This window comes from Anolis carolinensis, unplaced genomic scaffold (genome assembly GCF_035594765.1).
Source record: "Anolis carolinensis isolate JA03-04 unplaced genomic scaffold, rAnoCar3.1.pri scaffold_10, whole genome shotgun sequence".
Lineage (NCBI taxonomy): Eukaryota > Metazoa > Chordata > Lepidosauria > Squamata > Dactyloidae > Anolis > Anolis carolinensis.
The window spans coordinates 1,794,882-1,810,368 of NW_026943821.1; the positions used below are offsets into that span (position 1 = coordinate 1,794,882).

Genomic DNA, 15,487 nt, shown 5'->3' on the forward strand with positions numbered 1-15,487 from the left:
CCCTGGGTGCATCTACCAAGAACAAGAATACATCAGAACAATAATAATCATCACAATAACATCGATAGTAATAATAATAATTCTCTGGGTGCATCTACCAAGAACAAGAATACATCAGAATAATAATAATCATCACAATAACATCGATAGTAATAATAATAATTCTCTGGGTGCATCTACCAAGAACAAGAATACATCAGAATAATAATAATAATCACAATAACATCGATAATAATAATAATAATTCTCTGGGTGCATCTACCAAGAATAAGAATACATCAGAAGAAGAATAATAATAACAATAACATCGATAATAATAATAATAATTCTCTGGGTGCATCTACCAAGAACAAGAATACATCAGAATAATAATAATAATCACAATAACATCAATAATAATAATAATTCTCTGGGTGCATCTACTAAGAATAACAAGAATACATCAGAAGAAGAAGAATAATCACAATAACATCGATAATAATAATAATAATAATTATTATTATTATTATTATTATTATTATTCTCTGGGTGCCAAGAGAATAACAAGAATACATCAGAATAATAATAATAATTTTCTGAGTGCATCTACCAAGAACAAGAATACATCAGAATAATAATAATAATTTTCTGAGTGCATCTACCAAGAACAAGAATACATCAGAATAATAATAATAATCACAATAACATCGATAATAATAATAATTCTCTGGGTGCCAAGAGAATAACAAGAATACATCAGAATAATAATAATAATTCTCTGGGTGCATCTACCAAGAACAAGAATACATCAGAATAATAATAATAATAATCACAATAACATCGATAATAATAATTATTCTCTGGGTGCCAAGAGAATAACAAGAATACATCAGAATAATAATAATAATTCTCTTGGTGCATCTACCAAGAACAAGAATACATCAGAATAATAATAATCACAATAACATTGATAATAATAATAATTCTCTGGGTGCCAAGAGAATAACAAGAATACATCAGAATAATAATAATAATTATCTGGGTGCATCTACCAAGAACAAGAATACATCAGAATAATAATAATAATAATAATAATAATAATAATAATAATAATAATAATCACCATAACATCCATAATAATAGTAATAATAATTCTCTGGGTGCATCTACACTGTGGAAGGAATGCACTTTGGTCCCGCGTTAAGTGCCACTTGTCTCAATGGGAAAGGAAGGAGGCGGTGGCTGGCCGGGGGCGTGGCTTGGCGCTGGCTCCTCCCCGAGGGGGCGTGGCTCCAGCCTCACCGGGCGCTGGCAGTCGTCTTGAGCCGCCAGACGGGTTGGCTGCTCTCTCTGGTTCTCTTTTTCTGAGAGGCTTCTCCGGAGATCCGGAGCGACTCCGCTTTCGGGCCGGGCGTTCCAGGCTGGGCTCGGCCTCCTTCGGAAGACCCCCCATGGGCCCCCTGTGGAGCCTCGGCGCCCTGCTCTGCCTCCTCCCCGGTGAGTAAGCCCGTCCCTCCCTCCTTCCCTCCTTCCTCCTTCTCCGTCGGGAGAAAGTTTTCCTTCGCCTCGGCCAAGATGGCGAGCCAGGCCACCTGCCCCGCTGGCCTCCCGCCCGGAAGAGCGAGAAAATAAGCCTCTGGTTACCCTGGGCAACCCCCGCGGTTCTGATCCGCTGTAGCCTTTCCCACGCTTGCTATTAGAGTAGACCTATTGGATCCCGTGCACTTACTCCCGTGTAAACTCAGTTGCCTTAGCGCCCCCAACTCCACTGGGTCTCTATTGGAGTAGACCTATTGTAACCCAAGTATTTACTCCCGTGTAAACCCAGTTGATTTAAGTATATCTCTATTAGAGTAGACCTATTGTAGCCCAAGTATTTACTCCCGTGTAAACCCAACTCCACTGGATCCCTATTAAGGTAGAACTATTCTAACCCAAGTATTTACTTCCGTGTAAACCCAACTCCACTGGATCCCTATTAAAGTAGAACTATTCTAACCCAAGTATTTACTCCCGTGTAAACCCAACTCCACTGGATCCCTATTAAAGTAGAACTATTCTAACCCAAGTATTTACTCCCGTGTAAACCCAACTCCACTGGATCCCTATTAAAGTAGAACTATTCTAACCCAAGTATTTACTCCCGTGTAAACCCAACTCCACTGGATCCCTATTAAAGTAGAACTATTCTAATCCAAGTATTTACTCCCGCGTAAAGCCAACTCCATTGGGTCTATTAGAGTAGACCTATTGTAACCCAAGTATTTACTCTCGTGTAAAGCCAGTTGATTTAAGAATATCTCTATTAGAGTAAGCCTATTATGACCCAAGCATTTACTCCCGTGTAAACCCAACTCCAGTGGATCCCTATTAAGGTAGAACTATTCTAACCCAAGTATTTACTCCCGTGTAAACCCAACTCCTGGGTCCCTATTAGAGTAGATCTATTCTAACCCAAGTATTTACTCCCGTGTAAACCCAGTTGATTTAAGTATATATCTATTGGAGTAGACCTATTGTAACCCAAGTATTTACTCCTGTGTAAACCCAACTCCACTGGGTCTCTATTAGGGTAGGCCTATTGTAACCCAAGTATTTACTCCCATGTAAAGCCAGCTGATTTAAGGATATCTCTATTAGAGTAGGCCTATTCTAACCCAAGTATTTTCTCCCGTGTAAACCCAACTCCTGGGTCTCTATTAGAGTAGATCTATTCTAACCCAAGTATTTACTCCCGTGTAAACCCATTGATTTAAGGATATCTCTATTAGAGTAGGCCTATTGTAACCCAAGTATTTACTCCCGTGTAAAACCAGTTGATTTAAGGCTATCCCATGCATCGGGGCCTCCCAATTGGTGTTCTATTAGAGTAGACTCATTGTAACCAATGCATTCACTCCCGTGTAAACTCAGTTGCCTTAAGGGATGCTGCCATGGTTTCCCCATTAGAGTAGACCCATTGGGACCATTGCATTGACTACCGTGTAAACTCAGTCCCATGCATTCAACGCCCCTACTCTAGTTTTCCCTTTAGAGTAAACCCATTGGGAACATTGCATTTACTCCCATGTAAACTCAGTTGATCAAGGATATCCCATGCATAGGACACCCCAGTTTTCTATTAGAGTAGACCCATTGGAACCAATGCATTTACTCTTGTGTAAGCTCAGCTAGTCTAAGGGGATGGTCCCATGCATTGAACTCTTAATAGTTTTCCCATTAGTATAGATCTATTGGATACAATGAATTTACTCCCGTGTAAACTCAGTAGGTCTAGGGATGGTCTCATGCATTGACCGCCTACTCTAGTTTCCCCTTTTGAGTAGACCCATTGGAACCAATGTATTTACTCCCACGTAAAGCTCGTTGGACTGAGACCGGATCCAATCCTTGTTTTGCTTTCTATCCCAGATCTGAACTCATTAGAAATTAAGGGCTTTTTTGTTGGATGTGGGGAAAAATAAGACACCCCCGGGGGAAACTGGGTTTTCCAGGGAGGCGGAATATTATACATTATATATCAATACTATATATCTCCAAAATAGTATTATTAATATTAATATTATTAGTAATACCAATAATAATAGTATTTCTTTCCCGCCCCGCTTCGTTGCTCAGACGGGTCACAGCGTAATCAAAACACACAGGCATTGCCAAAATTTTACTGTAAACACACATATTGAAATGTAAATTTCATATATATACTGTATGTATAATATGTATGAGGTGATAGAGAAGGCGCCATATAGTAATAGATAGATATAAATAGGAGAGATGATCTATGATTCTATCAACATGGAAATTCCCAGAAACTATACATCCCAGAAAGTGTGTCTCTGGATGGAACCATCTCTATAAACACACCTAAATGATACATAAATCATATAAATATGATTTATATATAATATACTATTTTATCTTTATATATATATATATATATATATATATATATATATATATATATATATGATTTATATATTATAAATAATATCTTTATATAGTATAATATTAAATATATATTTATATATATTAAATATTATAAAATTAAATATATATATTTATATATTATAGTTATATATTAAATATTATAATATTATATATTATATATATTATATATTTACATATGTTATTTATATATAATATATAATATTTATATTATAGTTATATATTAAATATTATAATATTATATATATATTATATATTTATATATGTTATTTATATATAATGTATAATATTTCTGGACATATAGAGATGGTTTCTATCTCGGTATTATCGACATTATACACAGAAAGTGTGTCTGTGTAATGTATGAGTGTATATGTGTATTTATTTATATATGATATAGAGATGAGTCCATACATTGATCTATCAATCTGTCTCATCTATAATTTTGTAGATATTATCAACATGGAAATCCCAGAAAGTGTGTGATATATGTATATATAGATATGTATATATGTGTGTGTGTATTTATATATATGTATGTGGGTATATATGTATATATATGTGTGTGTGTGTATATATATGTAGATATTATAGAGATGGATCCATAATATGTACCTATGTCTCCTAGAAAGTGCGACTATGTGTGTGTGTATCTAGTGTTTGTATATACACAACACATAAATATACATATACAAACACTAGATATATGTGTATATGTGTTGTGTATATGTATAAAATATGCATACATATACAAAGTATATATGTATGTCTCTGTGTGTGTATGTGTAGTGTAGAAAGTAGTGTTTGTATATGTATGCATCTTCATGTGTTTTGTGTGTGTATATATATGAAATATATATATATCGTAGTGAGCTATCATATAGGGTGTGTGTATTTCCAAGATATCTCCAAAATAATATATGTTATCAACCCATCTCTACAATCAATCTATGTATGGGTTGATAATATATGTTATTATTTTTGGATATATCATGGAAATCTCAGAAAGTGTGTGTGTATATATAAAATACTAGCTTTGCCCGGCTGTGGCTTATGGGAATCCTTTGTTGGCCAGATGGAATAGCAGTGAATAGCCTTGCAGTCTCAAAGCCTGGCCGTTTTCTGGAGTAGCTGGAGCTTTTTTTTGTATGAACGTAGAGGCATAGATGAGGGGTTGTGCTGCTAAGTTTGGTGTTTCTGGGATGTGTAGTTTTATTGTTTTGTCCTAGGCCGAAATTTCATTACCCTTTTATATATATAGATATATGTATATATGTGTATGTATATATATATATAGAATAAGAGCTTTCCATGTAGATGTGTATATCTATATAGCATCAATGGTAGAGAGAGGTCCATGGAGATCCCCAAAGTCTGTATCCCAGAAAGTGTTGTGTCTTTGTGTATTTACACATATACATATTATTTACACCTATGCACATTGATATCTCAATATTGTGACAAGGGCTTCTTCTGTAGTTTTGATATCTGATAGCCCCCTTCTTCCTAAGCCCAATTCACTCCTTTTTTATTAAATAGAATTATTTCCAGTGCAGATGGGGATTCCTACCCAATAGGAAGTCTTGTTTCCCCCCTTGTACAAAAATAAAATAATAATCCCAAAGCCCACCAGTATTTTTTTATATATATATTTTTGTCCAATTGGCTTCTTGATTATTTCGTAGCCAGGAGCCATGGAGTTGCTAAGGGAAAGAGAGCCGTTTGCTCCTCCTTTTGCAAGCCTGCTTCGAATGTCTATGCCTCCTCCGTGCAAGGAATAGGAGAAGCGGCAAGGAAGAGGCAGCCAATAGAAAGCCTTCCAGGTGGGACTACAACACCCATCACTCTGCATCGTGGGAATAGTCCCGAGACACTTAGAAAAAGCTACCTTTCCCCCATCATTAGAGCCAGCCCTAGGTAATTTTCAAGTGTAAGCAAGCAGTTATTTTTGGTGTCCCTGCCCCCAAACCAATCATTCGCCCGGTTTTATGTTTTCCGGACTGTCTGGCCATGTTCCAGAAGCATTCTCTCCTGACGTTTCGCCCACATCAATGGCAAGTATCCTCAGAGGTTGTGAGGTCTGTTGGAAACTATGGCCATGTTCCAGAAGCATTTCTCTCCTGACGTTTCGCCCACATCTATGGCAAGCATCCTCAGAGGTTGTGAGGTCTGTTGGAAACTATGGCCATGTTCCAGAAGCATTCTCTCCTGACGTTTCGCCCACATCTATGGCAGGCATCCTCAGAGGTTGTGAGGTCTGTTGGAAACTATGGCCATGTTCCAGAAGCATTCTCTCCTGATGTTTCGCCCACATCTCTGGCAGGCATCCTCAGAGATTGTGAGGTCTGTTGGAAACTGTGGCCATGTTCCAGAAGCATTCTCTCCTGACATTTCGCCCACATCTATGGCAAGCATCCTCAGAGGTTGTGAGGTCTGTTGGAAACTATGGCCATGTTCCAGAAGCATTCTCTCCTGACGTTTCGCCCACATCTATGGCAAGCATCCTCAGAGGTTGTGAGGTCTGTTGGAAACTATGGCCATGTTCCAGAAGCATTCTCTCCTAATGCTTCGCCCACATCTATGGCAGGCATCCTCAGAGGTTGTGAGGTCTGTTGGAAACTATGGCCATGTTCCAGAAGCATTCTCTCCTGATGTTTCGCCCACATATATGGCAGGCATTCTCAGAGGTTGTGAGGTCTGTTGGAAACTATGGCCAAGTTCCAGAAGCATTCTCTCCTGATGTTTCGCCCACATCTATGGCAGGCATCCTCAGAGGTTGTGAGGTCTAGGCCAGTGGGATTTATTTATCTGTGGAAAGTCCAGGGTAAGAGAAGAACTCTTGTCAGTTGGAGACCAGTGTGAATGTTGTAGTTAACCACCTTAATTAGCATTGAATAGCTTCCTTGCTTATTTTCTCCATACCTCGCAACCTCTGAGGAAGCCTGCCATAGATGTGGGCGAAACGTCAGGAGAGAATACTTCTGGAATATGGCCATACAGCCCGGAAAACATACAACAACCCTGTGATCCCGGCCATGAAAGCCTTCGACAACACGAAGAACTCTTTGTCAGTTGAAGGCCAGTGTGAATGTTGTAGTTAATCACCTTGATTAGCATTGAATAGCTTCATCTCAAGGCTTCTTCCTGCCTAGAGGCATCCTTTGTTCAGAGTCGTTAGCTGCCCCTGGTTGATTCATGTCTGGAACTACTCTGTTTTCAGAGTGTTGCTTCTTATTTACTGTTCTGATTTTTGAGTTTTTTAAATACTGGCAGCCAGATTGTGTTCTTTTTCATGGTTTCCTCCTTTCTGTTGTAGTTGTCCACATGCTTATGGATTTCAATGGCTTCTCTGTGTCGTCTGACATGATAGTTGTTGGAGTGGTCAAGCATTTCTGTGTTCTCAAATAATATTCTGTGTCCAGGTTGGTTCATCAAGTGCTCTGCTATGGCTGATTTCTCTGGTTGAGTTAGTCTGCAGTGCCTTTCATGTTCTTTGACTTGTGTTTGGGCAATGCTGCGTTTATGCGTAGTTTGCTTACCGCTTGAGCCGCCCTGCCCATCATCCTTGTTTTGATATACAACTGAGCCCTTTCGCTCCGCTATTGGCTTTAGAGGGCAATGGCCAACAGCCTGCTGGGATTTGTGGTTTAGGCAGTCCTTAGGGATTCTCTAGTGGCAAACCTAGCTAGACCTGATCGGAAAATGGTTTCCTATTGCTTGTGTCTTGAGGCTGAGAGAGTATGACCTGCCCCTGTGGAGTTTAAGTGGGAATTTGAACCCAGGTCTCTATTAAGATCCTAGTCCTCAACTTTAGATCCCCTCCAAACTATAGATTTTCTTTTTAAAAGTCCTTTAAGAGTTTCTGTTGCCTTCGGCTGAGGCCGAGAGAGTGTGACTTGCCCCAGGTCACCCAGTGGGTTTTTTATTGGCCCAGCAGGGAACATAATAATAATAATTATTATTATTATTATTATTATTATTATTATTTAATTATTTTTATAAATAATAAAAAGAATATTTATTTTTTATTTTTTTACTATTATTATTTTACTATGACACAGCAAACAAGATACAGTAGAGTCTCACTTATCCAACATAAACGGGCTGGCAGAACGTTGGATAAGTGAATATGTTGGATAATAAGGAGGCATTAAGGAAAAGCCTATTAAACATCAAATTAGGTTATGATTTTACAAATTAAGCACCAAAACATCATGTTTTACAACAAATTTGACAGAAAAAGTAGTTGAATACACAGTAATGCTATGTAGTAATTACCGTATTTACGAATTTAGCACCAAAATATCACGATGTATTGAAAACATTGACTACAAAAATGCGGTGGATAATCCAGAACCTTGGATAAGCGAGTGTTGGATAAGTGAGACTCTACTGTAGATATGATTTTGTGATACAAATCCAGCATATCTATTTTGTTTGCTGTGTCATACAATAATAATAATAATAAGGTAGAATCTCACTTATCCAAGATAAACGGGCCGGCAGAACATTGGATAAGCAAAAATCTTGGATAATAAGGAGGGATTAAGAAAAAAAGCCTAATAAACATAAAATTACATTACGATTTTGCAAAATAAGCACCAAAACATCATGTTTTGCAACAAATTGACAGAAAAAGCAGCTCAATACACAGTAACGTTATGTAGCAATTACTGTATTTATGAATTTAGCACCAAAACATTGCAACATTTACTATAAAAACAATGACTGCTAAAAGGCAGACTGCCTTGGATAATAGAGAACCTTGGATAAGTGAAGCTTGGATAAGTGAGACTCTACTGTACTTTGTATTTATTACCTGCCTCTGATCTAAGCAATCCTGGGAGGTGTAGTTTTGGAGAAATTCTAGCACTTTTTTGGCAGTTCAGGTGGAGTAAAGCTGTGCTAATTTACAATGCAGATGCACCCTTTTGCAAAACTACAAATCCCAAGACCCCATCTTCTTATACCAGTGCGGTTCAAGTCTTGAGTTCTACCTCTGCAAAACTTCAAATCCCAAGATCTCATAGCATTGTGCCATGACAGTTAAAGTGGTGTTAAACTGCATCAGTTCTGCAGTGTAGACGTGGACCTTGGAGGTCCCTCGGTCATAGGATGGAATGGATGGGAACGATGCACCAACTGCAAATCCCAGGGTGGTTGCCATGGCGACTAAAGCCGAATCGTAGAGCTGCGATGGGAGGATAGAGCTTTGATCTCTTTAGCCACTGAGTTTGATGTTTGATATTGATTATATTTTAAAATGTAAAAGGAAGTAGTGTGGCATATGGTCTTCTGTGGCTTTGTTTTGCATTAAAACATAAAACATTTGGAATGCTTTTGTTGCATCTTCCTCTATGGCAACATGAGTTTGGTCTAGATGATCTTTTGGGCTCCCTTCCGATTCTAGCCGATTGTGGACTGCCTTGGAGGGCAATAGGCTTTCCTACTTAGGAGATTTTAACATTGAAGGTGGATGGCCATCTGTCAGGTGTGATTTACTTGTATTATTTTTTAATTGTTGTATGGTTCTGCTTTTATTTGTATTGTATTGTATTGTTTTTATCATGTTGGAAACCTCACTGAATCCCCTGAGGAGATAGGGCGGTATATAAATAAAATTGCATTACAGAAGAGTCTCACTTATCCAAGCTAAGCGGGCCGGCAGAAGCTTGGATAAGCGAATATCTTGGATAATAAGGAGGGATTAAGAAAAAGCCTATTAAACATCAAATTAGGTTATGATTTTACAAATTAAGCACCAAAACATTTTATACAACAAATTTGACAGAAAAAGTAGTTCAGTACGTAGTAATGTTATGTTGTAATTACTGTATTTACGAATTTAGCACCAAAATATCACGATGTATTGAAAACATTGACGACAAAAATAGCTTGGATTATATAGAGGCTTGGATAAGCGAGGCTTGGATAAGTGATACTCTATTATTATTATTGTTATTATTCGTGTCAGGAGCGACTTGAGAAACTGCAAGTCACTTCTGGTGTGAGAGAATATTATTATTGTTGTTGTTGTTGTTGTTGTTGTTGTATGACACAGCAAACAAGACAGATATGCTGGATTTCGTATCACAAAATCACAAGTCGAACACTTCCCAAGTGTCTAGGACTGTGTGATGTATTTTCGGATGATGCGTGCCGATCCCAGTCGGGTGGCCTTTTGCAGTTAGCAGATCGTGATTTTGTCAATGTCTATTGTTTCCAAATGCCGGCTGAGATCTTTTGGTACGGCACCCAATGTGCCTATCACCACCGGGACCACCTGCACTGGTTTCTGCCAGAGTCTTTGAAGTTCAATCTTGAGGTCCTGAGAGCGGCTGAGTTTTTCCAGTTGTTTTTCGTCAATACGACTGTCACCTGGGATGGCGACATCGATGATCCAAACCTTATTCTTTTCCACAACTGTGATGTCTGGTGTGTTGTGTTCCAGAACTTTGTCAGTCTGGATTCGGAAGTCCCACAGTATCTTTGCGTGCTCATTTTCCAATATTTTTGTAGGTTTGTGATCCCACCAGTTCTTTGCTGCTGGGAGGTGGTACTTGAGGCATAAGTTCCAATGGATCATTTGGGCCACATAGTTGTGCCTCTGTTTGTAGTCTGTCTGTGTAATTTTCTTACAGCAGCTGAGGAAATGATCCATGGTTTTGTCGGTTTCCTTGCACAGTCTGCATTTTGGGCCATCAGCTGATTTTTCGATCTTGGCCTTAATTGCATCATCATCATCATCATCATCATCATTATTATTTAGTTGGTTCGCCTTGTGCGGCAGAAATGGGGTTTGGACTAGATGACCTTCAGGGGTCCCTTCCAGCTGTATATGACGCCCACAACTGGGTGAGTAAGTTCTCCAAACAGTCTGTTTGCGGTGACTCATTTTCTCAATGGAAAGCCTTGGGGTTTTTCCGAATGGTTCAAAGACTTACGGACGCATCCATCTGGTTTAAAATTCTGTAATGAAACTTCTTGAAATGCGTGGCTTCGCGTCTGTATATTTTGTAATTAAAATATTGCTAGAGCGTGGCGCAGCGTTCCTGTTTGTAGGGTTTTCCTGTGGCTGAAATACTTGGGTGTTAACGTGGATTGCAAGGTTGCAAACTGGAAAAAGGGCTCCCGTCACTTTAAGGAAGACCCGGAAGAGGGGAGTTTGGGGGGCGGGACTTGCCACGAAAGCAGGTAAAAAGCCACACCTGGTGCAGGTGTATATGCCTGTCTAGATATGTATTTTCAAGTCACTTCTCCAATGATAGCAATGCCATTAGTTTTGCATCTGTTGACTTATGGTGACCTCATGCATTTTGTAGGGTTTTTGCCAATGCTTTCCTCAAATACAGCTTACCATATATACTCGAGTATAAGCCGACCCAAATATAAGCCGAGGCACCTAATTTTGCTACCAAAACCTGGGAAAACTTATTGACTTGGGTATAAGCCGAGGGTGGGAAATGAAGCAGCTACAGGTCAATTTCTAAAATAGATACCAATAAAATTACACTAATTGAAGCATCAGTAGGTTAAATCTTTTTGAATATTTAGATAAAACTGTAATTTAAGATAACACTGTCCAGCTCTGGTTAAATCATTATTTTAACCTTCTTCAATGTACTGTATATACTCGAGTATAACCCTAGTTTTTCAACCCTTTTTTTTAAGACTGAAAAAGCCCCCCGTGGCTTATACTCTGGTGAGGGTCCTGGTTGGCTTATATTTGGGTCAGCTTATACTCGAGAATATATGGTACATTTATTATTTTTCTCTATTATTATTGGTATTGTTAAATTTATTATTTTTCTCTATTATTGTTGCTACTATTACATTTATTTCACTCTGATTTTATTATTATTGCATTTATTATTTTACTCTATTTATTATTACATGCATTATTTTTCTGTATTTATTATTATTATTACATGAATTATTTTACTCTATTATTATTAAAAGGACACATAGGCACATTTACATTGAAGAAGATGAGAATAATGATTTAATCAGAGTTGGACAGTCTTATCTTAAATTTGAGCTTTACGTAAATATACAAAAACATTTAACCTACTGATGCCTCAATTAATGTAATTTTATTGGTATCTATTTTTATTTCTGAAATTTACCACCCTCGGCTTATACTGGAGTCAATGTTTTCCCAGTTTTTTTTGTGTGGTAAAATTAGGTGCCTCGGCTTATATTCGGGTCGGCTTATACTCAAGTATATACGGTAAATGGGATTAAGTATCCATCCAATAATAATAAATACACTAAAATAATAAATGTAATAATAATAGAGTAAAATAATAAATGGATGGTTAGCACGGTGCCAAAGTGCATCCATTCTATAGTATAAATGATCCCGTAGAGGACAAAAGATCTTGGGAAACTATAAATCCCACCATTCCTATTGCATTGAGCCGTGGATGGTTAGCTTGGTGCCAAAGTGCATCCATTCTATAGTATAAATGATCCGGAGAGGGCAAAAAACCTTGGGAAACTATAAATCCCACTATTCCATTGCATAGAGCCATGGATGGTTAATGTGCCAAAGTGCATACATTCTGTAATATACATCGGAGGGCAAAAGATCTTGGGAAACTATAAATCCCACTATTCCATTGTATAGAGCCATGGATGGTTAATGTGGTGCTAAAGTGCATCCATTCTGTAATATATATTGGAGGGCAAAAAACCTTGGGAAACTATAAATCCCACTATTCCATTGCATAGAGCCATGGATGGTTAAAGTTGCGCCAAAGTGCATCCATTCTGTAATATACATCGGAGGGCAAAAGATCTTGGGAAACTATAAATCCCACTATTCCATTGCATAGAGCCATGGATGGTTAAAGTTGCGCCAAAGTGCATCCATTCTGTAATATACATCGGAGGGCAAAAAACCTTGGGAAACTATAAATCCCACTATTCCATTGCATAGAGCCATGGATGGTTAAAGTTGCGCCAAAGTGCATCCATTCTGTAATATATATTGGAGGGCAAAAGATCTTGGGAAACTATAAATCCCACTATTCCATTGCATAGAGCCATGGATGGTTAATGTGCCAAAGTGCATACATTCTGTAATATACATCGGAGGGCAAAAGATCTTGGGAAACTATAAATCCCACTATTCCATTGTATAGAGCCATGGATGGTTAATGTGGTGCTAAAGTGCATCCATTCTGTAATATATATTGGAGGGCAAAAAACCTTGGGAAACTATAAATCCCACTATTCCATTGCATAGAGCCATGGATGGTTAAAGTTGCGCCAAAGTGCATCCATTCTGTAATATACATCGGAGGGCAAAAGATCTTGGGAAACTATAAATCCCACTATTCCATTGCATAGAGCCATGGATGGTTAAAGTTGCGCCAAAGTGCATCCATTCTGTAATATACATCGGAGGGCAAAAAACCTTGGGAAACTATAAATCCCACTATTCCATTGCATAGAGCCATGGATGGTTAAAGTTGCGCCAAAGTGCATCCATTCTGTAATATATATTGGAGGGCAAAAGATCTTGGGAAACTATAAATCCCACTATTCCATTGCATAGAGCCATGGATGGTTAATGTGCCAAAGTGCATACATTCTGTAATATACATCGGAGGGCAAAAGATCTTGGGAAACTATAAATCCCACCATTCCATTGCATAGAGCCATGGATGGTTAAAGTTGCGCCAAAGTGCATCCATTCTGTAATATACATCGGAGGGCAAAAAACCTTGGGAAACTATAAATCCCACTATTCCATTGCATAGAGCCATGGATGGTTAAAGTTGCGCCAAAGTGCATCCATTCTGTAATATATATTGGAGGGCAAAAGATCTTGGGAAACTATAAATCCCACTATTCCATTGCATAGAGCCATGGATGGTTAATGTGCCAAAGTGCATACATTCTGTAATATACATCGGAGGGCAAAAGATCTTGGGAAACTATAAATCCCACTATTCCATTGTATAGAGCCATGGATGGTTAATGTGGTGCTAAAGTGCATCCATTCTGTAATATATATTGGAGGGCAAAAAACCTTGGGAAACTATAAATCCCACTATTCCATTGCATAGAGCCATGGATGGTTAAAGTTGCGCCAAAGTGCATCCATTCTGTAATATACATCGGAGGGCAAAAGATCTTGGGAAACTATAAATCCCACTATTCCATTGCATAGAGCCATGGATGGTTAAAGTTGCGCCAAAGTGCATCCATTCTGTAATATACATCGGAGGGCAAAAAACCTTGGGAAACTATAAATCCCACTATTCCATTGCATAGAGCCATGGATGGTTAAAGTTGCGCCAAAGTGCATCCATTCTGTAATATATATTGGAGGGCAAAAGATCTTGGGAAACTATAAATCCCACTATTCCATTGCATAGAGCCATGGATGGTTAATGTGCCAAAGTGCATACATTCTGTAATATACATCGGAGGGCAAAAGATCTTGGGAAACTATAAATCCCACCATTCCATTGCATAGAGCCATGGATGGTTAATGTGCCAAAGTGCATACATTCTGTAATATACATCGGAGGGCAAAAGATCTTGGGAAACTATAAATCCCACTATTCCATTGCATAGAGCCATGGATGGTTAATGTGCCAAAGTGCATACATTCTGTAATATACATCGGAGGGCAAAAGATCTTGGGAAACTATAAATCCCACTATTCCATTGTATAGAGCCATGGATGGTTAATGTGCCAAAGTGCATCCATTCTGTAATATACATCGGAGGGCAAAAGATCTTGGGAAACTATAAATCCCACTATTCCATTGCATAGAGCCATGGATGGTTAATGTGCCATAGTGCATACATTCTGTAATATACATCGGAGGGCAAAAGATCTTGGGAAACTATAAATCCCACTATTCCATTGCATAGAGCCATGGATGGTTAACGTGGTGCCAAAGTGCATCCATTCTGTAATATATATTGGAGGGCAAAAAACCTTGGGAAACTATAAATCCCACTATTCTATTGCATAGAGCCGTGGATGGTTAAAGTTGCGCCAAAGTGCATCCATTCTGTAATATATATTGGAGGGCAAAAAACCTTGGGAAACTATAAATCCCACTATTCTATTGCATAGAGCCATGGATGGTTAATGTTGTGCCAAAGTGCATCCATTCTGTAATATACATCGGAGGGCAAAAGATCTTGGGAAACTATAAATCCCACCATTCCATTGCATAGAGCTATGGCAGTTATGGTTAATGTGGTGCCAAACTGTACTAATTCAACAAGTCGAGAAGAAGCACCCTAACTCGAACTCCAAACCACGGCGCTATTTTCTTCCCAGCCTCCTTGATTATTATGGGATGTTTTAGTTGGCGCATCTGGGCGCACCTCTCCCTTTGGTCGCAATCCGGACATAATTGCCTCCCTTCCGAAGGGAGAGGACGGAGCTGATCCTTTGGGACTTTTTGGGAACCTGTTGGGTTGCGGCGCACACACCTGTTGCCCCGGGAAGGAGAGCTTGTATGTCACGAGGAGTAAATGACGTGGTTGTTTGCTCTTCCAAAGGGGAAAATAAAATACTCTTGGCAGGCGG

General features: G+C 38.6%; 1 protein-coding gene across 4 annotated transcripts in view; it reads left to right on the forward strand.

Annotated features, from left to right (window-relative positions):
• Positions 1 to 1,212: 1,212 nt before the first annotated feature.
• Positions 1,213 to 15,487, forward strand: part of nectin2 (nectin cell adhesion molecule 2) — a 116,382-nt gene continuing 102,107 nt past the window's right edge. For all 4 annotated transcript variants that reach the window (XM_062962776.1, XM_062962777.1, XM_062962778.1 and 1 more), the window contains exon 1: positions 1,213 to 1,476. In XM_062962776.1, coding sequence (XP_062818846.1) covers positions 1,431 to 1,476 — 46 coding nt within the window. In that variant the 5' untranslated portion in view covers positions 1,213 to 1,430. The remainder of the gene's footprint in view (positions 1,477 to 15,487) is intronic.